The sequence below is a fragment of the Antedon mediterranea genome, chromosome 11 (assembly GCF_964355755.1).
Source record: "Antedon mediterranea chromosome 11, ecAntMedi1.1, whole genome shotgun sequence".
Lineage (NCBI taxonomy): Eukaryota > Metazoa > Echinodermata > Crinoidea > Comatulida > Antedonidae > Antedon > Antedon mediterranea.
Genome location: NC_092680.1, coordinates 4168349 through 4192531, shown reverse-complemented (window position 1 = coordinate 4192531; position 24183 = coordinate 4168349). Strand labels below are relative to the sequence as shown.

Genomic DNA, 24183 nt, shown 5'->3' with positions numbered 1-24183 from the left:
TCTGAGACAGCTCCTGTATCAACAAACTCATCATCAGGTCACCGCCCCTTATTGCCCTTTCCATTATCAACATACTCATTTTACTGTAGGTTGTACCTCATTCATTCATATGTCAATTCGAACGTTCATTTATTCAATACGACAAAGGCATTTCAATACATTATTATACAAGTTTATTTTTCAAAATATTTGATTACAAGAGGTTTTAATAAAACCATTAATTACTAATTCGTTATTATAACGATACATTTAAAATATGGCATATAATAACTTTTTAAAAGTTACATATTTTTTAATATTATATAATAATATTATACTGTTGCTTAGGACTATTCATTATTCATATTAAACATTTATTCTTTGGATATTATATAGATATCAAACTATCTTTTAGCTTTTTACCATAAAGAGTCTAAATGTATATGACTGTGTAAATATATTCAATAATTGTAAAAAATAATTTCTTAAAAAATCTCGATTCTTAATCTACAAAACTAAAAACTGTAATTCGGATAGAAAAGATATGTTAGCATTCATTTTTCGTAGTAAAAGTATACCAAACGAGAACAAAATCTTTAAACTGTTGCCCGCTTACAAAGGAACGCAACGGGAATTCGCTCTTCTTCTAAACGATAGTAAAAATGACCACGGTGATCCTGAATGGTAGAGTTCTTCAACATCTGCATTTTGATCTCAAATGGATGGCACAGCTCGTTCGTTGGAACACTGGTGATGACGTCTAAACAGAAACGGGTCAGGTTCTTAGCTCTCCAGATTGTGGCAGGGATCCGATTGGGGTCGTAATCTCTTTCCATCCGGAAAGGACAAGCGCCATCGGCTTCAGATTCTGAAAAAAAACCCCATAATTTGTATGATTATAAACTATAAATTGTGTGTTGTAGAAGTATATCACACGTCTGATATCCTTTTACAAACAAATAGTACACAGATATCATTTCAAATTGAAATATTTGCATTCTTAAATACAATGTTTCAGAAGCAGTCTAATGTCAATATGGCGTGTTAATATACAAGTTGAAGATGAATACAGTACGCACATTGTGATCACGATTCTGCGTATAGGTCTGATTAAAAATATTGTTTGTCAATGCACTATTTACACAATTGACCACTTACCGTTAACTCGAGACCCGGGTGCGACGCCATAGTTTCTTGGAATTTTGACTTTGAACAAATCTCCTACAGGATAGAGAGAAGACACTGTTGTTGTGGAATATGTTGTCTGGGACCAAACCAGCATCACAGTGAATAATTGAAGTTTGATCTGAAGCAACAACAATTATAATAAACAATATATTAATTGTAAGACAACATTTTAAAAAGCACTCAAATCTCGTACTGTCTTGTCTAGAGACTATACATGGACCGTAGTTTCTTGTCTGCTGACTATAACCTTTCTCCTACATCTGTTTTACTGGCATTATACATTTTCAAATACACCGATACGAGAATCTGCCGTAGAAGTCGTACCTAATTTTTGATTGACCTCATCTTAGCTGACCTCATTATCATAATTTTAAAAAGTCGACTACATGGTTTATTACTTACTATTATTGCAAGGAATAGATAAGAAAACTAGTATATTTCAGATATAGGTTTATTATTCGTATTAAAATACGCCCTTCTTTTGAATCTAGGGGAAGGGCGAAAAAGCAAATTATAGAAAAAGAAAAGATGAGATTAAAATATAAGTAAATGTTGCAGAATATCAACATAGACAGACGGCAGGCAGGATGTTTTGGTAAGATGGAAATTTAAGATCCGTAAAGATACTAAGATAATATAAATAAACTATAAGAATGATCTAAACAACAATCATATTGTTTTGAATATGGGTTGTACTATTTTTCAAGTTCCAACGGAAGATTCGAAAATAGAAAGCCGCCACTTTAAACACCTACTTAAATATATCGAAAGGAAACGGATGTTTAATAGGCCTAGGTACACCTGAATAAAATTTGGACGATTGACGTGGATTGACTTTCATTTCATTATTTATTCGGTATTTTTAATATAGACATAAAAAAAAAAACCTGAAATTGGGGAGACCAGGGTCAACCTAAGTGAACTTAATCACTGTATCTGAATTAACTATAGAACCAAATGCATTCTTTTAATATAGACATAAGCTGATGTTATATATTGCATTTGTAAATTCGTTTTAATAGATACTAGAAACTCATAATTCATACAGTTTGACATTTTGAATTATCAATAAATCAAAGTTATTAAAAACAAGGCCAACAGCCATAAGTCGCGTGCTCTCAGAAAAAATGAACTTTCAAAAAGTTATGTACTTTAAAACTTTTCTGTACATCAAAACAGTTAAAAAAATACAGAAAAGCGATAAAACGCATAGTGATACCGGACCGACAGACAGACCGACAGACCGACCGACCGACATAGTGAACTATAGACTAAACTAAAAATGCAAAGCAAAGGAATGTTATTTGTTTTACTATATGAAATGGAACTAATTCGCTTTCATTGTGTGTGACCATGCTGTTAGTTTTTTAGGGGCGTTGGTAGAACTAATAACTATATAACTTCTATTCTTATAATTCACTTAGCGGATTTGTAATTTGCCACCTTGTCTGAAGACGTCTGTCAAATATTCGACTTAACCTTGATTGATGGAACTGTACTCCGCATAGAACATCAAAGAATCCCCTGTCTATCTGTCTGTTTGTCTGTATTGCCTATTTTAATTCATGGTTATGTATATTTATTTCAGTAAAACATTTACGTGTTTTAATTCCTGCATTTGTCTCAAAATTATTCGCTTATAATCGTATATAAAAAAGTATGTGAAATGATACAAAAAGCTGACCTACTTTTGTTTTAAAGGTAAAATCAAATAAATAGTTTCCAAATTTTCCTTTAAGTGATAATTTCTCATTACTAAAATTATTATCATTATTAACATTACTATAATATATATATTTTATTATAATACTATAATATAGATTTTTTTTAAATGTTCCTTCTCGTATCTTAAATTGTGTTATCGATTTATCAATTTAAATATGATTTATGGAAAACTATTCTGACAATAAAGTGAGATAAACTACAGATTGAACAAATCAGACTGAAATAAGTCTGAAATATTACTTATAAAAAAAGGTATTTCATGTTTAAATGGTGAAATAAATACAAATATAGGAAAAAATCTGCGAATAAAAACAAAGATGTCCCACCAATATTCAAACAAAGTCTCTTAATATATAAATTGCTAATATACTTTTAAGAATCATTTATAGTTTGTAAGTAAAGTGAGTTGGTTTTTCTTTCTTAGGCCTACAAGTATTCATTCATTTGAATAGGATTTGTGTAAAAATTGAACTTAAAGATTGGACAATACTTAACGAGTTTAGTCAAATTGTTACTGAAGAGAGAAATGCTAACAATAAACTGCTGAAATAAATGAAAGGAAGCAACGATACCTAACCAACATTCGACAAAATCTCTAGTAGGCCTAACTCAAGTTTCTTGTCGCAAATTTCTCCCCAAACATATTAAACTTCTTCTTAAGAGTAGGGCTACTTTTTTTGTCGAACCTAACCCTTCTCCTCCTTTCCTAAGAAGATGAACTTTATTTATATGCCTAACATTACCAAATTATGCTTCTAAATCGTGAATTAATAGCAACTCATAACTGTCAACAGATTTTATAAAAACGCTTTAATAACTCACCGATTTGAAATTGTTACCGCTCATCCTGGCTATGTTAATAGTTTAACTTGGAAGAAGACAAATTGGTTTATGTTTAATTCGAATACATCTTCTTGCCTTTATATAAAGCAGTATAATCTATTTAAGGTAACATTCCACAACTATAACTTATATATTTATTTCCCTCTGGGAAATCTTCCAGGTAGTTTGTATTTTGTAAAGCATCAGTAGTTCGACTATCAGGTTACTTAATCTTCTTTGATTTTGTTCAAATCACCAGAAAATCAAACATAAGAACGTGTTCACACTTTGTGTTTATAAGTTACAAGTTCCTGAGTACACGAATTGCGGTATTTATATAAATAGTGTAATTAATGAATTGTCTAATTTGACTTTCACAAAAACAACAAAAAATTTTGAAAGTTGTAATCACAGAAGCATGGTAACACAAATAAACAATTCTATGTAGCCAAATTCCATGAAGATATAGTACCCAAATTGAATGTGTTTTTTAACAGGAATAATATTGACTCTATTACGTAGCCGTTTTTTCTTAAAAACTCAAAAAAAGCGTTGACATTATTACAATAAGAAATTTTAATAGCATACAGATGTTACCCTTAGCCCAGTCATCATGGTGTTAGCTGACTCTTAAACATTAAAATATCAAAAATGTATAAATACAACGTTCACTTTGTTAGCATGTTGTTATTGATTATTAGTGTTAAAATCAAATATTATAACTTGATCGAACAGCTCGTTTTTCATTTTCTTTCTAGATACGCTACATTCAGATTACAGTCTATATAATATACTTGTTAAAATTGGGAAATAAACATGTAAATACAATAAACTTATATTTCATTATAAAATGGTTATGGTATAAAAAGTAATATTGAAAAGGGGGGATAAAGTGGACATGGTTTAACGTTATAAGCTCAACTTTGTCTATTTATTTTTAAATACTGTGAAAAAATTGTCAAAGTGAATCCTAATCTAAAATTAAAATAGTAGAATAAAAACCAGTGTAATTTTACTCTTCTCTGAATAAAAGGATATTATTTTATTATACAGTATTTTGTTCCCTTTTTTGTAAATGGATAGAATTTTAAAGTTTATTCTAACTAATAATGAAACCCTGACCATAAAATGTGAGGATGGTGGTGATGATGATGAGGATGATGTTGAGGAAGAAGATGATGAGGATGATGATGAGGCTGATAATTGTGATTGCGGGGATGTTGAGGATGATGTTGAGGAAGAAGATGATGACGATGATGGTGAAGTTGATAATGATAATGATGATTATGACGATGACGATGACACTGATGATGACGATGTTGATGACGTATTGGTTGATTATTTTCTCGATTTATTATTTGATTGATCTTATTTAGCATTTGACTTTTTTTGTGTTTTGGGGGGTTTTTTTGCGTGTGTTTTGATATTGTTTAGTTTAAGATAAATATGTTGTTTGATATGTAACTGGTAAGACATATTGTTTAGTTTAAGATATTTATGGATAGTTCAAGCTTGACTTCACCACTATTTTTAAGTACCACTGATGAAAAAGTGAAAGTTTAATATTAAAAAAAATGTGTGCCTATTATTTATTATCATGGAATTTCATTTTCTGTTATTGCCTCTTGTAACATTTTATGTTCACAAAAACATGACAAAGCTAACCTATTTTAATACATGTTGAAATAAAGATATTAAAAAATTACGACTTTGGAAAAATATCTCGTGACTGACACTACAATGGCTAATGAACAGGATGATAGCAGGAGGGAAACTCCGACACCTGCTCATTCAAGCGTTTATTTATCTGTTTCTTTTGTTATAGTATGTCAGGTGACCATACCTGTAATACCCAGTCTAGCGACAAATCTGGCTTACCTGACCCGAAGCTATTCCAAGATAGGAACCGTAAATGTTAGCTTATCGTGTAATTCATTTTTAATCAAACCAGGATCGATTCAACTTATAAATCTTTCCCTTTTTTTGTAGAATGTTGAGCAATTCATACACACACAATGAATTTTCTTCTAAACAAAATATTTCACAAATTTATAAAGTAAAACTTGCTTTGTGACTTAACAATGTTAATAATTGTCAGCATTGTTCCCATCGTTCGTTTTATTTGAATTGTTTTATTTTAATGGCAGTGGTCTTTTAACTTGTGGTATCCCCGAAAGGGTAACCCAAAGCAGGGATTATGTATACCGAGAAATGACTTTTAATATATAAAGAACTTGCTTGTATTAAAATATTTTATAAATGGAAAGAATAAAATGTGGGACGCAACTAACAAAGAGAGAGAGAGAGAGAGGGGGAGAGAGAGAGAAAATAAATATAGTATTGTATCAGTTTCAGTTTCAAAGTGACATTTACTTACTTCAAGAAAGAAACCGTTAACAAGATGTAGGAAAACAAATAAATGATAAAGTATACTTTTGCTGATTAAGTGTGAATTTGAATGGTGCTTTATTTAAATATCACCTCACTTTTAGACGAACGAGATACCAATCGATTATGCTGTAATATGTAGGCCTAAGAAGTAAAAATAAAGAGTACCGAATTTCCTCTTACCCACTTGGAAATTGTTTTTAACTCTCACAAAAATGATCACATATTTATACTGTTTTCACTATATATAAATAGTGTTTGGAATTATATTATGCAATGTATAGGCCTAGAGGTTCTAAAATATCTTTATATAAATTTATCAACCAATGCTTGGCTTTTCGAATTGTTTTCCAAACAAGCATTGACATAACGTGTGGGAAAAGAGACATGGTATGGTTTCAGAGAAAGGTTATAGACAGGAGACAGGACATTGTAAGGTGCTGTTTCTTTGTACAAGACTCATATGAGAAAAATATAGAGGAGTTCTAAAATATCTAAATAACATATTTAAAACTTGGCTTTTAGATCTGATTTTAGTTGAAAATTCTATCATTATTAGTTATTCAGCACTATAGTGTATCAATATCTATCAGTATTTCTCGGATTGAAGCAGAAACAATGAACCAACTCTCAGAAAGGTTCACATCAATTGAAGCGTAAAGTTCTTTTGTTACTATTCATCCCATGCAGAGAGTTGTACTAGACGTACGTATCCTAGATATTGTACTACTACTACTACTTACTGCGTCGAGCTTGTAAACAAGTTAAATCGAACACAGACTACAGCATGTAGGAATTATCCCTCCACCACGCTATGAGGAAATACTATATATGTTTATTAAATATATATTATATGTAAAATACTAATATTCTATTTTATCAAAGCTTGCATTATTGTTTGTCCTTGTCACGCTGAAGTTTTTACAATTTAGCAAAGGAGGAAAATCCCTAGCACTGTAAAATAAGTGTAATGAATGATATGTTATCGTTAGGATTAGGTGAATTCCCGCTCATAAGTTTGTCGCTATATACCAGTTGACAAGTGGCACCAGATTAAACATTCAGGTTTTTTCTTTATTTAAAAAAACATACCTTCTCGCTTTTCTCACAGGTTATATCAATGCTTTTCACAAACTGTTTCATCTATGCGTAAAACATTTGAATTCAAAGTAATTGCATGATTGACTGTGCTATGCTAAAATCAACTAATATTATCACCAAATTGATCCTGCATATATATTTATTTTATTTTTGACTTTGTATGTATGATGTGTGTGTGTATGTATATGCATGGCTTTTATACAACATAATATATATAGAAAGCTCTGATAACTTTTCTGGCTGTTTTACTTCATCGTTTTTATTTAGATTTTCGCCCTTTTTTTATCTCCATTGAAATCCAGCCACTGATACCTACAGAATTATCATTTTTTTCAGTAATTTGCCTTTGGATTTATATATATTTATAAATATTTGGCTTATCTAATCAGATCTAGTTAAATTTGTGTTTTTTTTTAAATTGCCTACATTATACAACACACCTTCGTTTAATTTGAGTTGGTATGCCTATATTGTATGACAACGTTTCTTCCTTGTATTTTGTAATTTTGGCTTATCTAGATGAAAATTTGTATTTATTAATGAATTCAAGTCAATCCATTTGTATCACGTGAAACGGACATCGCCCACGAGAATGTTTTCCCGTGGATCGATCCTGGGTTGCTAATTCGAGCTATTTTACGTAAAGCTATTTCGCATTGTCGTCATGTGACCCGTCACGCCTCAATGTTTCCATAATCTTGCCCAAATGTATCTTAATTAAGTAAAAATTAAATCAGAAGAAAATGAACCTGTAAAACATATTAAAAAGAAAACAGCTTACAGAATAATAGAAATAAAGAACGCCAAAGTTAACAGAAATATAAAGTAATTATGTCGGATGAATATCACCCTCTCCATCATTACCTTGTCTTTAGTAAGTCAGGGCGTTTAGTGTAGCCAAATGGAAAACCAGCAGGATAAGAAACTCGTTTCTCGCTATTGCAATGAGGTAATTAAATGGAACATGGAAACGTTGATCATGTTATGCTATACCCTTACACACATCAATCTTGCTTGTATTTTGTATTATTTTAAATAATGTATTGTATTTTTATTTTACCAAATTTTAAAATGTTTAAAAAATGTTAACCTAATACTGTATTTTTATGAGCATTTTTAACCTTTTAACTTTAAGCAAACGAAAATAATTCCTAACAATGTAATGTTTTACTGTGGTTGACCATGAATAAATAAATGAAATGAAATGTATAACTTATATTATTATATATGTTTAATTACAGTCGATAAGTTAGGTACTTAATTGATGTTTTATATTATTTAATTTATATACTATTTATAATTATACATTTACTTTTGATATACCTTTGGTTTGAATATCAAATACTGTATATTTTATATGCCTTTGTTTGTTTTATTGAGGACCCTTAATTATAAGTTCCATCACTAAAGATGCTAATAAATAGAGAATTATATACATACAATACGTATATAATCATTTATATATGTAAACTTGATAAACTTTTTAAATAAGAACTTGATTTCCTCTGAAATACCAAATACAAGTAATTGGTATATTTTCTTTTCTTTAAACAATTTAATTCTGATGGAATTTACTGTATTGTTTAATTTAATCTTCATTCTCTTACAAACTATTTTGAGATCAAAGAATATTAAATTGAAAGAAAAAGGAAATACCTAAACTATGACATACGAGTGATGGTTATCTTAAGTTCTGTCTACACGATCAGAATAGTGTGATATAACCAAATATGGTAGTGATATAACCAAATATGGTAGTGATATGACATCATCATGCCTATATATGGACATATCACGTTTTTTTTGGTCAAATTTTTGAAATGAAAGAGTGTTTCGGTGATTGTATAAAGTTTGATAGTGTATAGACAGAGCTTTAGAGGATTAGAAAAAATAGTATAATGTATATATAATTAACGTACACTTAGTTACATCACAAAAACCACGTCATCGAGTAAACACTACACTAATTAAGGATATGAAGGTGTCATAACATTAACCTGACGTAGTGAATCAGTTAAATACCAGAAAAAAAAAGGATTGTATTTTTAAAATTAATGAAGAATAAAAAAAAAAAATTAGCGAATGGAAGAATAAATAAAGGAACGAATAAATAAATCAGTTTTCATTTCATAAACATTTATTTCTATTAATAGTGATGATATAATAACATTAACAAATTAAATCAAGAAGAAACATACCATTAAACAGTTATTTAAATTTTTAATATGTTTTTTTTGCTTGATTAAATTGTTGATTATTAAAATTAAAAATATTATGTTGAAGAAGTATATTTCTCCATTGCAACATTTATCACAAGATAACAAAAATATTAATAACAGTCATAGGCATCATTGCTATTACTGTATCATTGTCATCGATTTTTTAAATTATTATTTTTGCTGAGATATAAGCTTTATCATCACCATTACGTCATCGTCATTACGTCATCGTCATAATTTTCTTGTTATCATTATCACATATTAGGCCTATGTATTTTTGAGGATCAAAGTAGTGCCAAGTTATTGTTCTACGCAATTCTTGTTATTATTGGTTCTATGAGCATCAATAATAATGGTGCGTTTACATTATTATGTCATTGTGATCGAAAACTAAAACAATAAATATGTTTTGTGATAAACAGTCATGTGAATAATGTTATTATAATTAACATTATACTCATTAAAATTAAGGTAAATAGAACACCAATTCTGTCAACAAGGTCTTTATTTGCAAGAGGCTATATTTACTAGTAATGACGTAATGGGAATTTCCCTTTTGCTGCAGAATACAGTAGCGCGTGTTATTGCATCGCTAACGTCAATACGAATCTTATATACAGCGACGTACGATATTAAAAGATGCGCTGTTACTTCTTAAAACAGAGAGATAATTGATTATAAACAGGTTATATTCGAAAAAAAAACGAGAAGCACAACTACCCATAAATAGACATGATGATGTCATATTTGGGCACATCACTGCCATATTTGGGCACATTATACTTTTTTTGGCAAACTAGTTTGATAGTGTAGACGAGTCTAAAAAATAAGAAATATTTCATGTCTATTTATTTTGTATATTTATTTGCTATTTGGCATTGTTTTTGTTTGTTTGTAATCTCAATGATTAATTAAAACGTCATTGTATTTGACATCAGTGTGACTGATGGTTTATAAATAGCAAGTGTAACAACTTAGCTACATCATCAACTTAATGCAGACACTCTCACTTCTTTCAATTTTTGATGTTCTTATAGGTTGCTTTAAAAATATAGTATCCTTGTGGTATTTCACGTCTGTTTTTAAATATTGATTGTTATAAATAATATATCTCAAGAATGCTTGAATATTTTTATATAGTAATAATTTTTATTAAATTGAATTTTAAATGTTTGAAAATTGTACTCATATTATTTCCATTTTAAATTGGCAATTAAAATTGAATCTTTAATCTTCTTCAATGTTTAAAGTATTAATGAATATGTCTACGTTATAGGTGAGAAATGAGTTTAAATACTTAGGCCTATAATGATTTATGAATATTATAGTTATTTTATGATTATTATTATTATTGTATTGTCATAATGTGTAAGAACAGTTATATACACCTGTATGAATATAGAGTAGAGAAACATTATTATTAATGAACACGTCACATGTGAAGAATATAGGCCTAAATATAACAATAAAAATACATTTATTATATAAAATTAAATATGATATATAATAATAATATTTTATACAAGAAATAAAAGTGGGTGAAATCCCCACAATAGAGAGAAAAAAAGTTATTGTTATTATTTTGGAGGCAATCCGGACCAGGATCCCAATTCTGGACCGCTTTTTATTATTTTGTTAAGTGTTAAGATAGAAGACAATTTTCAGAGGTTGGCGATCTGGTACTGAGCAGTTTTAACGTAACGTGAGGTTCATAATAAAAATAAAAAATATTATTAATAATAATAATAAATAAATCACACTCAGCACCAAGACACACAGATACATTTTTAAAATGTCGAGGAAAATCATATGTAGGGAATTATACTTTAGACGGAGGTATGAACTCTCGGAGTGGCCTTTATTGGTTGTGTACAACGTTACTTGACTTACTTTTATAACCATTTTCAATACTTCTCAAAATTCAACGTGTGTTACGTTGTTGCTAATTTGCATATAGGTGGTCGTGGTTTGGTTCGAGTGAAATGGTATGTAAATTAGTTAAATTGGTCTAACAAACACATTGTTGGTGAGAAATTGCAGTTCTAACATGGCCGAATGGTTAAAAGTTGACAGAGGCATGAGTATCGGATGTACGGTTCAAGATGAGATAGAGTAGGTCTCGACTTTTGTGTTAATGCTTTTGGCTAGCGAAACATCTTCGTATACTCCGTCTGGTGAATACATTTACTTTACATGGGATATAGCCGTATCAATTTGTTGTCTGTAAGGACATTTGGGACATAATTGCTTTCACTGCACCGTCAAAGGTAAAGAAGTCCCTCTAATTCCGGGTTCGAATCTCTGTCGAGGTAAGTTTCTCGTTCTCACATATTTTCTCATCTTCATTGTTTATAGGCTAAGATAATAATACAAAATAGATAAGTTACTAATAACGTCGAGGATTTCAATTGGAGAGGTTTGAAGTTTCTGATATGACGATCGAATTTAAACATACAAACATAGTAGGTAATGTGTTTCGCTCCATCAATGTTTGCAGACGATGGATCGGGTAAATGTCTGATTTTTCGTAATTAAGATGGGCGGGATGACTGTAAATACGTACGTATACAAAACATGACGTCATATAAACAAAGGCTATTTACACGTTGCAGTGATTGATTTTGATTTGAAATTATACTATACAATAGTAAATAATAATGTATATCCGGTAGGTTACGACAAAAAAACACGCGTTTAAAACACAACACGGTATTGGAACGATTTATGTATTACGCTGAAACTCAGCAATACAAATAAAAATACCTACGTAAATAAAGTTTCAAAGTAATATAAAAACAGGTAAACAAATTTATAATAAAAATATTGGATTTTCCGAAAAAAAATTAATTCTAAATGTGATTTTGCAAAAACAACACTTGGTGGTCCTCAACGGATTTAAGAATAAACAATATATAATTTTTTTTTCCTGGTTCCAATTAAGCCGAGACATGATTGTTACATTCACTTTTATATAAGTTACATAGAGGTAAATAAGATTATAATACAAGTACAGTACTGGATATTCCGTAAAAATTAAATTATTCTTAACATCTAAAATCTGATTTATAATAATTTTGTCTTAGGCCTAACTGTTTCGAATTAAGTCTACACTCTTTAATGTTACTCCTTATCACTATTATAGTTAGGTTTGATTTCACGCAGGTGGGAGAAAGCTAAATTATTGGACATTTCCTTACATTGCGTCGGTACGTTACAAAGGGTAATAATTATAGGAAATTTGATTTAGTATTGTTTTAGTGGGAACTACATTTTCTTCGATTTTGGTTTGTTAAAAAGTATCAATCAATCAATCGTTCGATTTATATAGCGCCATTCCAACAGTCATTGCTCATGGCGCTGCCAAAAATATCAAAAGTTTGAGTTTGCTCAATAATGATGTTTGTTTAATGTTCAAAGTCCAGGTCCAGCAATACTGAAAGTATTCCCAACTATGCTTGCTCCTCAGAATGTCCAGTAGCACCTCATGACTAGATCTTAGTTCTCACTTTCTCTCCTTGATTGTCAGTAATTCTGAGAGGTATTTGGGAGCGCAACTATTTAGGCATCGGAACACAAGCAGCAGGATCTTAATTGAACACGCGACTCCACGGGTAGTAACATCGTGTAACATGATCGTCCTTTTTTGCACACATCACCAAGCGAGCTGCCCAATTCTCCACCTTCTGGAGAGTCCGCAACTCATAAGTAGAAGAAGTAATACAGCTTTTTTTTTCCGCGCCGCTCCTTTAGGCAGTTCTATTCAAGAGAACGGAAGCATGCGATAGCTTATAGTTTACTACGGCTAAAAAAATGGGTATTTGGAAACTTGGACTGAGCATGCGCACACCCCAAAGCACGTCTGGGAAAAGAGAGACTATGAATAAATTTGAAGATAAATATTGAGATGCATGTAGACGGTTGTTATCGTGAGATGAGCGGCGATTTTTGTAAAAAATATTTCTTGTTCAATTTAGCAATACACTTCGCATTTGGAAGCACATTTGAGGCTATACACAATTGTGACTATCTTGAAGAACAAAAACAAATTTAACTGTACCTCTAAAATATTACTTTATTAATAGTAACACCAATCAGTGATTACTACACATATTAATTTTAGTAATTGTAATAAATAATACACAATGTCGACATTTCAAATTTTATGAAAAATTTAACATCGCCATTGTAAGTTACATTACACTACAACTACATAAGAATAGTATACATAACATGAATAAACAAAAAAACAAGGTATTTTTTAAATATTACCTAAAATATACACTAATTAATACACAACAACATATTGTACTACCAAAACTAAACACAATTTGATATGTACATTAATAATTTGAAACATTGTGTTTAAAAAAATGGAAAGGTTATTGGTACATAATTATATTAATCTTTAAAAAAGATTATTAATCTTTTGACTATTAAAACAATAGTATTTTACAAGATTGCTTAATAACAGTGTCAAAACATCCACTGCGTATCCAATTTATATTTATCCGTTTTCAAATTCGAGTTTGTGTAAATCAGTTGAATTTAAAAGTACAATCATAGTTAATCCATGCAACTTAAAATATTGAAATATTTGGGAAAATCTATCAGATAAAATGAAAGCAAATATTTTGCCTTAAGAGTTTTTCACTAAGCACTATCTTGACTTAACAAAACAAAGTGCCAGCGCTGTACAATAGGCCTACTCACAACTTGTTGATTTGTGCATGGTTTAGTGGCACTGGTAGGTGGCCTACATGACTGCTTACTGATCTATGGTTCAAATCCTGGCACTGCCACTTTGTGTCAGGACTGAAAAAAAACTATGCTATGGTATGCTTTGTTTATTTTACATCATACAATTTAGGAGTGATGTGCCTGCTGTCAGATGTTGACACATTTATAAAAAACAAAATGACAAGCTAGTTTTTGAAGATAAAAACTACTGCATTTAATTAGATTTCATGCAGTAAACAGCGGGCAGCACAACAGTAAAGTCACATCAGGAACCTGTTTGTAATGCATAAATTATCTTTACTATGCCTGGGAATAGATATCTATATCAATCACAGATTACGGTATATGTTTGCTCAACTTTTTAAAATAATCCCCTTTTGTAAAAGCCTTTCCTGGTCATTTTTCTCGAGAATAAATAACATTTAATCAGTACAGAAAATCTGTGCAGTGAAAAAAAGTCCCCAAATCAAAAGAATAAATTGTGTGATACTTCTACGGGAGACGCTCTAACTTTTAGAACTCTCGTGCAGCCAGCCAAATTGTATAGCAAATTTTTGCACCCTAAAGATGGTTATTTTATTTAATTATTTTTTATTTGATCACACATTTCTAGTGTACATTCTTCTATATGAATCAGATAAATTTTATTTTATGGAAGAAGTGAGGTTACGTGTGCTCAATGTGTCAATATATAACAAAGCTCTGTTTACATTATCACACTTTGTATGACAACGCAATGTGCCCATATATGGACATATCACTACAATATTTGGGCATATTACTGCTATATTTGGGCACATCATGCTTTTTTTGTCACATCAAGTTTGACTATCAAACAATATTTGATATTGTTCCCTTTATTGTACAGTACTTTACAAAGTACTTTAATTGAACCTATAAAAAGCGTACAATCAAACAACCATTAATCCATCTCAGCGTCATCTATTTTGACTGGAGTCCACGAATAAACATGTTATATGCAGATTCTAGGTCATACAGTATTTGTCTAATTTGCTCACTATCCAATTCATCTGATGCTCGCATACTGTTCATTGTCTTCAACCTGAAGAACATTATAGAATTATAATTATCATTTTAACTGTTTTATAGTAAAAATGTGCAATATATTATATTATATAACAACTAAATAAATTCCTGTCATTTGATTGGACGATTGTTGGTCGCATGGTGTGCAACAGTACGCACTATTAAATGGTCGCTCAATAATACCTTTTTTCGTGTACAATAAAAAAATCTTTTCGCATTTGGAAAATATGTTTTTTTATACTATTATTATTTGTATGTTATTACCTCCGCTAAAAAGTTTATGTTTTCATGCATGTATGTTCATGTTTGTATTAATATTTGTTAGCAGGATTACTCAAAAAATTATTGCCCGATTTTCATAATATTTTAAAGGATGGTTTAATAGCTGTATGGAAACATATAATTTCATTTTCCTATTCCTAAGTGGAGGGTTGCACTCTCTAAGTGCCTTTCTAGTTATGAGAGAGTTTCTTCATTATACACATTTTTCCCGAAGAACGCATCTATACGCATGGGGTATCAGAATGACCGGAATTGTACTGAGGATGAGGCCATTTGGGGGTACAAGATCTAGTGTGGGTATCTTTACTAGTTTTTCAATAATTTGAATTACTTTACTATAAATAGATTGAGTTAAATTAAAGAGAGAAAACGATTTTATTGGAATTAAGGTTTACAATGAATTCACTAAATTCCCATATTAGGATATGTTGTATTTTATGTAGACAACACAGTAATAAAGTAAATTTCAAGTGTATGGTTTTCAATGAAATTGAAACTATCTATTTGCAATTAAATCGCACATAAATTTGATGAATTTCTACAAACAAAAAGAAATATAAAGTCCAACTTTCGCTAATAATCCATTCAATGGTAAGTATTACACTAACTATTGTATGGTTAAAATTAGGTTTAAGGATATAAAGGTCAAAGTATACAGGTTTAGAACAATTACTGATATTTAATGGATGACAAATGAAAGAAAAAAGAAAGTGAAATAATTTGAATATATCACTCATTAAGTTAGAATGTGCCTTTTGATTTTTTGTGAATAAAATATTGTAATAAAATAGCAGGAACTAGACTGGATACAAAAAGAAAATGTGTAAAGGATTGGATATGAATAATAGTGAATTAGAGTAACTTATACACAATTCAAATGTCCCCAATGAAGATTCGAGAGATAACTAAATACCTTCAAAACAAAGGATTTAATTGTCTAGGTATTTTAATCTTAGAATAGGTTATAGTATATTTAAATCCATTAAAGAATAATTTGAAAAGGGGTTCCTGTTTCATTTTGATGTTTGATTTTTATCTTCAAACACTAGGTTAAAAATCTTCAAACAAATATTGACAAAAAGACAATCAAGTAACAAACAACTTGATGATGATCAGATGATGTCTATTAATGTTCAGTATTTCCTTTAAATGTTGCCCAAATATGGTATAATAAACAAAAACAATATAATTTCATAACATACAGTAATACTGTATGGAAAGATTTAGGTATTTTTATTGATAGTAAATTAAATTTTTGTTCACATATTAATCATGTGTTGTCAAAAGCTAATAGAATGATAGGCTTAATATGGAGAAATTGTAGGTTTATGAACGACGGCAGGGCACTTTTATCTTTATACAAATCTATTATACGTCCTCACCTTGAATATTGTTCCGTAATTTTCAACTCAATTTCTCCATGTCAGGCCCGTCGAATCGACACTGTTCAACGGAAGTTTGTTCGATTCCTGTCTTATAACTGTGTTAATTTTGCCTTTTCCATTGATTCTGTCAGCAATCGTCGAACGATATCTGATATGGTTTTTTTATATAATATTTTAAATTCTAAATATGACTGTTCATTAATTTCACTATTTAGTTTAAATGTTCCTGGTCGTACACGAAATAGACATTTATTGCATATTCCTTTTAGCCGTGTCGACTGTACTAAGAGGGGACTTTTTCATAGACTACCTTATACATTTAATAATCTAAATAGCAATCATATCGATATTTTCAATGATAGACTTGGTTATTTTAAGAGGACGATTATGTGTTCACTTCTTGAACAGCCTGCATAACCTGTTTTAATTGAAATTGTTTATGGCATGCCGATCTATGTTTTATATATATATATATATATATTTTATCTGTATTTTATTGTTAACCGTTTTTGATGTTGTATTGTTTTATGTTTCAAACCTGTTAGTGGCGGTATTTATCGCTGTTGGTTTTGATTGAATAAAATTAAATTAAAAATAAAATAAAATAAAATAAAAATAAAATACAGTAATAAGATCATAGCTAAAAGTAGAATTAAGTAATTATTTTGTTAAATGGTTATATGTTTATTTTTTATAATATATTATTATAAAGTATTATTGTACATTTTTTTTTTATTATTGTGTGAGAAAATAAAGAAATAATTAATTAAAGATGTTTTAATTTTGTTGATAGGAATATACAATTTTAATGTCACGTAATGGTTACTCACTTTGACCATAAATTAGCCCGGAAAAAAATATATTATTTACTTGAAAAGCCTGATTTAAAGCAAAAAAAATATATTTTTTTTAAATTTAACCATTTCTTTTATCATTGGTCAAGTTGCTGTGTCTCTAATGGGAACTACGCTTATGGGAAGGTTGCTTACAGTAAGCTGTGACTGGGTTGAATTATTAAAAGCATCTTAATATAAGTTTCTAAATAAAATCATTTTTTTAAATCTTCTATAAAAACCAGTATACCATATATCTTTTCGAGATTCGGATGTTGAGATAAAAAAGTTGGATACTGGTTTTCATCAAGATATATTGGATCAACTAGTTATGAACTCAGAAATCGGTGTCAGCAAGAAATGTAAGGGTGTGTGGGGCAGTGTTTTGGACGTTGGATTACTGGTCATGAGTTCAAATCCAAATCTTGTGGCATTCTTTGTATCCTTAAGTTAGACAATTTACTTATGTTTGCCTCTCTCCATCCATGTGTATAAATGGGTACCCGGATAGATCAAGACACAACTTTGCGCTGATTACTAGCTGCATTATGGGAGTATGTTGCCACATGTGTTTGATAAAAAAACAAGGCCATATACATGGCTGCAATCTCATGCTCAAATTTGAGTTACATGTTTTTACCAACCAACTGACCGACACAGTGAGCTGTAAAGTTGCGTTTGCACAAGACTAAAAATGGCCAGGAAAGCGCTTAGAAGCATTGTGCAATAAGCTCAACAGTATGTAAGAAAAAATATTATTAATTCAGTATGGTGGCAGCATTCATTTTTAAAAATGAATTCAATTTATTTAAAGTTATTTATTTCAAACTACTTTGTTATTAGTTTATAGTAATTTTTGTTACTTACCAATTTGCAACTTTTTCTTTACCATCATAGCCGTCCGGTAATGAGCTCATCCTGTTCATTGTATCATTCAGTTCTCGTAACTCTGGCTCAATCTCATCGACCGCTTTCATGTCTAACCGCAGTTTATCCATAACTGTGATAAAAAGCTATACAAAGAAACACACAGTATAAACATTTTTTTAAAAATCTATAGAAAGAAACACACCGTATAAAAACTATAACATCTTTTTTAAAAAGCAAAGCCTGGTTTCCATTGAAATCGCTACACGCGCAGATGTCGCCGACGCGCATCGGGGAGGTCTCCCCGATTCATCGCAGACAAATCGGCAAAGTTCAACCATGTTCAACTTTGCCGATTTTGTCGGCGATGAGTCATATATGCGTGTACCAAAGAATATTTAGCGTTTCCACAGAATCGCTACGCTCTGTCGGCGACAGCAGTCGGCGACACGGTGTAGCGATTTTATGGAAACCAGGCTTTATACAAAGAAACATACAATACTGTATGAACTAATTATACATTATGTTCCTTTATATTCATTGATCTTTATAGCAATTTTGAATCGGAACACTGTATTGTATTATTTTTCCATTTTTAAAATTTTTAAATTGAATTATAATATATATATAAATTTTAAATAAATATTATTAATTATACAGGGATGATTCCTCTTGTCAGTGTACCTATTACATTATTTTCTAATAATAAAATATAAATATATTAAAAATTATATTTCATATGATTTAAAATAAATATTATTATATAGGACTGATTCCTCTTGTCAGTACCACATCATTTTCTAGTAATAATAAAGTATAAATATATTTTAAATGATATGTTATTAGGCTGCAACATAATATAGGAATATGTATGCAGACTTGGGGTAATAATGTGAAGCGCTATTTAAGGTCAACGAATTATCATACTAATATTTTAATATAAACTAAATTAGATGAATTCATAGCACCAGTGTATCCAAGTGTATCACATGCACTTTTAAGAACCACTCTTAATAGAAAAGGGGGTTCCCCTTAAGTTTTAAAATCTGATTGAGTTGCCGACACATTGTAAAAGGTTCCCACCTGGAGTGCTTTTAACCGTAAACTAGTTTGACAAAAAAAGTGTGATGTGCCCAAATATGGTAGTAATATGCCTAAATATGATAGTGATATGACATCATCATGCCCATATATGGGCACATCACATTTTTTGTCACATAAAGTTTGATAGTATAGACAGAGCTTTATAAATTAATATCTTCTTATTATTACGAGTGTAAAATATATTTAATTTCAAAGAAGTTTATAGACTATTTTAAATATAATTATGCGGCACTATCAAATATGTTTTATGAATTCCACTTACTGATAAAATCATTTATAATATTTATATGTTTATGCCATTGTGTAATGTTGCTGTTAGTAATTGATTTATTGGAGAGCATAGATAAAAATATTTAAAAAAAGTTTATTTATTATTTTTAATGTTATATATTGTAATTGTTGTATGTTAGACAGTGATTTGGTTCACTTTCAGTTTTCCCTGTCTCATGTTTCTCTCTTTATTGTTTATTGTTTCAAATTGTACATCGTAATTCTATCTTTCACTTTGTAAATTTGTATTTATGGAACCAACGCTATATTGTGAACATTTTTATTGTTACTATTAACTGTGTGGGATGAATCTCTTTCCTGCTATTAATATGTAACTATGCTATTGTGAACATGTCTACTGTCTCTATTTATGTAACTATGCTATTTTGGATTAAAATAAAAACTGCAAGCATTGCAATTTGTTTCTATTTTTTCTAAATTTATATTTTTACTCTGTCGACACTATCAAAAAGAGTGTAATGTGCCCAGATATGGTAGTGATATGATATTATCATGTCCATATATGGGCACATCACATTTTTTTTTAAAAGAAATTCACCAACTTTAAGTTTTCAACCAATGGTAGAATTAGAAAATTTGTATTTATTTTTTCAGTGCTCACTCTTCCATCTCAACTGTTTTAAATTATTTTTGTCATTATTCTGTATTTTAATATATACTGTCGTATCCAATCACAATTGATTTTTATTTACTCATTTTTAAACATATATTTTAGTCTACTCCATAGCATGTTTTTATTACACTGAAACAGGGGTCACGACTTAAAGTTCAATGAACTTACTGTGACCTCCATCCACTCGCATACACTTATGTTATCTTTTTTCTTTAACAATCATTTGAAGAGTGGAAAAATAAAAGAAACGAAAACAATTGATTGATTGCAATAAAAGAATTTAAATTTATGAATTTTAATTATCATATTATTGTTATGGTTAATCACACTTTATATAGAGTCATTTCACTTTTTGTTTTATACATCATTATACATACCGATACAATGTGTGCAATGCATTCACTTGTGTTTTCTTTATCATCTCGTATAGTAATTGGTCTGTCCTCTCTTATCCTTTCAAGTGCTGCGGGGCAGTCCATCTATAAGAATTCAACTTTATTGAACATGATTTTGAACATGAGATAATTTTCTTTACATTAATGAATTGTCTTTACATAAATGAATGAAAGTTAAATTAGTCAGAATTTTTACCAGCATTATTTTTTATCAGATATTTTTTTTTTCAATCCAATTTACATGAAATAGTTTTCTTTACAAGAATGAATTTTCTTTACATGAATGAATCTAAGTTAAATAGTCAGCATTTTTACCAGCATTATTTTCTAATGAAGTACTATTATGTGACATTAAAATGGCAATCAACAAAAGTAAAAACTATTTGTTGAGGGGATCAATATTAATAATATCTTTAAAGTATTAATGACAATGTGTTGAAGAAACAATCAAACATGTTTCCCCTTTACCTCATCAAATTGTTGAGCTAAAAATAGACATAGCGTGTTATTTCCTTCTCATGTTTGAGGGCAGCATACCAAAATCTTTAGTAAATTTCCAAAAAATTGACTGTGACATAAATACAGAACTTTCCTTTTCAAAATATTTTCAATTATAACGCTTAATTTTGTACAATGATTATATAACCGATTTCCCAGACTTCATTGCACTTGCCCCCCCCCCCCCCCACACACTTTTTTTTGTTAGAGAATGGAAGTGACATTTTCTTACTAGTTCTTCAAGGGGTTAAAGCAACAGTCTTAAGCAACATCTTTTTACTTATTATTTTGGTAGAATAGGATAGACTCAAGCTCCTGTGAATACTGTTCCGGCGGGCTCACACATGGGAGCTTGAAAGTGCTGGAGAATGGAGCGGTATAAATGGTTCCTCTGCTTTTCTTTTTTTTGGTTTTCTTGATGTTTTATCATTTTTGTGTGTAAAGTGCTTAGAAACATTGTACTAGGCGCTATACTGTATAAGACTACCATTCTAAAAAAAAATAAATAAAATTATCATTATTATTATAAATAAAATGGCCGATTCTCGGAAACAGACCTTGTACTTCTTCATAAATTCTTCAACATTCTTAAATTCATCTGATTGGACTTGTTTAAAGGCTGCCTTGTATTGTACTAACAGCTTGGAACAGGCAGCCGTGTATCTGACAAAAACAAAATGATAAATGTTGTATAAATTGTTAATCAATCATAATTCCTATAATATTCCTATTGTTATGAAGATGAAGCTTGATGGTTATTGTGCTTGCCTTCCAATCCAAGGTCCATGGTTCAATCCTGACCAGGGTTCTAACTCTTTCAACTCCACCCTCTATTGTCTTAGTTTAAAGCACGAATAAATTATCAAATAGTTTATCTATCCTGTAATTGGCAAGTTGGATGTGTTTTAAATAAAACAATAACAAAAAATAATGTATTACTGTTAGTTAAGTGAAAGATAAAAAATTGAAAAAAATAATTTCTTAGTTACTATTTTTGTTTTGATGATGAATTTCACTACCACAATTTTAGAAGTCATATTTAAATTTAAAATCAATCTGTTATTTGTTCAAATGTATTTTATTCAATTGTGATATTTTCTAAACATTGATTACCAAATAAAGAATTGCAAATAGACAAATGGTCAGAGTAGATTTCAATACTCCCCTTGTCCACAATCACTTTGTTTCAGAAAACAATGACAGAATATCTTACTCTTTGGGTGACACTGCATCTTTGATGTAAGCTTTTTCTAGGTATTGCATTGTGTTAATTACGGCAAATAGCTCCGCGGAATTGTCATGTTTCTCGCGTTCTCTTGAATTTCTGTACAACTTTACTTCCTGTATTGGAGAAAAAAAAACAGTGTAAAAGATGATTAGTTTTTATATCCTTAATGTTTTACCATTTCAATAGGAAGTTAAAATTGTCTGCATCCAGAAATCTACTTCCAGATTATAAATTATAATTAAATCAGTAAATCTGTTTCTACGTGAACTTAAAGATATAATGTCCCCGTAAATAATATTTTTTTAATATTTTTTTTTAATATGCTAAAATTTTTAATTCACTTTGACCAAAAACTGGATCGGGAAAAAAATATATTTACCTGAAAAAATGTAATTCAAAGCAAAAAATACTTAAATTGTCTGTCAGACAATTGGGTTTTGGTTAAAATTAAACGTTTCTTATGTCTTTTTATAAGCGAAATAAATATTTTTTTTTACGGAAGTGAATAACTTTATTAAAACTGCAAAATTGCCTATTTAAAGTCTGCTTTTATTAATCTTCATTAATAATACTGTTGATTCTTTTTGTAAATAAATACTACAGATTTTCCAAAAACTTGAAGCTAGAGGCCATCAGTATGACAAGTTGATGAAATTTGAGTATTACTTACCTCATATAATTCTGGTCGATGAACAGGCCCTGTTTTATTGAAAAAGAAACTTATTGAATAAAAAATGCGATATTACATTTGAAAAAAGTATTATAATTTATAAATGATGATGAAGAGACTAAATAAAAAATAAAATGTTCATTGTTTTTAATTTCGATTCATTCATTCTAACTACTACTAGGACTAGGAGGCCTAGTACTAGGCTACTACTTAGTAATAGCCATTATTTATTAATTAATATATGATTCAGTATTACTATTGATTGATGACAGTCGTCTAAGACTAAGTAAGGCTCTAGTCTAAGTATGATGATATGCTTGCGCAATTATATTGTCAATGAATGTCAAGGAACTGGTGTATATCACTTAAAGTAGGAATAGTAGTAGCAGCAGAGGCCTAACCTCTAACTAGGCCTAACTCACTCAGCAGGCTGAGTGTCAGTCAGCTAGGCCCAGCCAAAAACGGGCCTGGAGGCCTAGCTAGCCTAGCTAGGATCTAGAAAAGCTAGGCCTAGCTAGGCCTAGCCGCCTAGCCTAGCTAGGCCTAACTACCTACTAGGCCTATATGGCATGCCTAGCCGCCTAGCTAGCTAGCTAGACCTAGGATAGATCCTATATTTCATTATACAGTACATACATGGTAGATTTACCTTGATTAGTCTGGTTAGTGGGAGCCACACCTGGGAATATAGACATATTTTACTTATTATTGTTCATAAAATACAGTTTTTAATGAAAAAAGATCGTCGGCGGTCAGAAGGATATGAATCACGGCTGCTGCTACAACAACAGAATTGACATGACATGACATT

At 30.2% G+C, this 24183-nt stretch overlaps 2 protein-coding genes across 2 annotated transcripts; both read right to left on the bottom strand.

Annotated features, from left to right (window-relative positions):
- Positions 1-322: 322 nt before the first annotated feature.
- Positions 323-3786, bottom strand: LOC140063043 (uncharacterized). The gene is made up of 3 exons (XM_072109469.1): positions 3715-3786; positions 1138-1285; positions 323-847 (listed from the first exon to the last, which is right to left on the bottom strand). The coding sequence occupies exons 1-3, from the start codon at positions 3736-3738 to the stop codon at positions 576-578; spliced, it is 444 nt and encodes a 147-aa protein (XP_071965570.1). The 5' UTR covers positions 3739-3786; the 3' UTR covers positions 323-575.
- A 9695-nt stretch (positions 3787-13481) lies between these two features.
- Positions 13482-24150, bottom strand: LOC140062661 (vacuolar protein sorting-associated protein 28 homolog). Its single transcript, XM_072108967.1, has 7 exons — positions 24022-24150; positions 23373-23401; positions 22688-22815; positions 22032-22137; positions 20959-21060; positions 18574-18719; positions 13482-15222 (listed from the first exon to the last, which is right to left on the bottom strand). The coding sequence occupies exons 1-7, from the start codon at positions 24065-24067 to the stop codon at positions 15102-15104; spliced, it is 678 nt and encodes a 225-aa protein (XP_071965068.1). The 5' UTR covers positions 24068-24150; the 3' UTR covers positions 13482-15101.
- Between the last annotated feature and the right edge of the window lie 33 nt (positions 24151-24183).

Coding starts and splice junctions, on each gene's coding strand:
- LOC140063043 (XM_072109469.1), bottom strand. CDS start 3,738: ATGAGCGGTAACAATTTCAAATCG. Junction 1,286..3,714: donor GCGGTAACAATTTCAAATCG/GTGAGTTATTAA, acceptor TTGTTGCTTCAG/ATCAAACTTCAATTATTCAC. Junction 848..1,137: donor ACCCGGGTCTCGAGTTAACG/GTAAGTGGTCAA, acceptor GTTTTTTTTCAG/AATCTGAAGCCGATGGCGCT.
- LOC140062661 (XM_072108967.1), bottom strand. CDS start 24,067: ATGTCTATATTCCCAGGTGTGGCTCCCACTAACCAGACTAATCAAG. Junction 23,402..24,021: donor CACTAACCAGACTAATCAAG/GTAAATCTACCA, acceptor TCAATAAAACAG/GGCCTGTTCATCGACCAGAA. Junction 21,061..22,031: donor AATTTATGAAGAAGTACAAG/GTCTGTTTCCGA, acceptor GAATTCTTATAG/ATGGACTGCCCCGCAGCACT.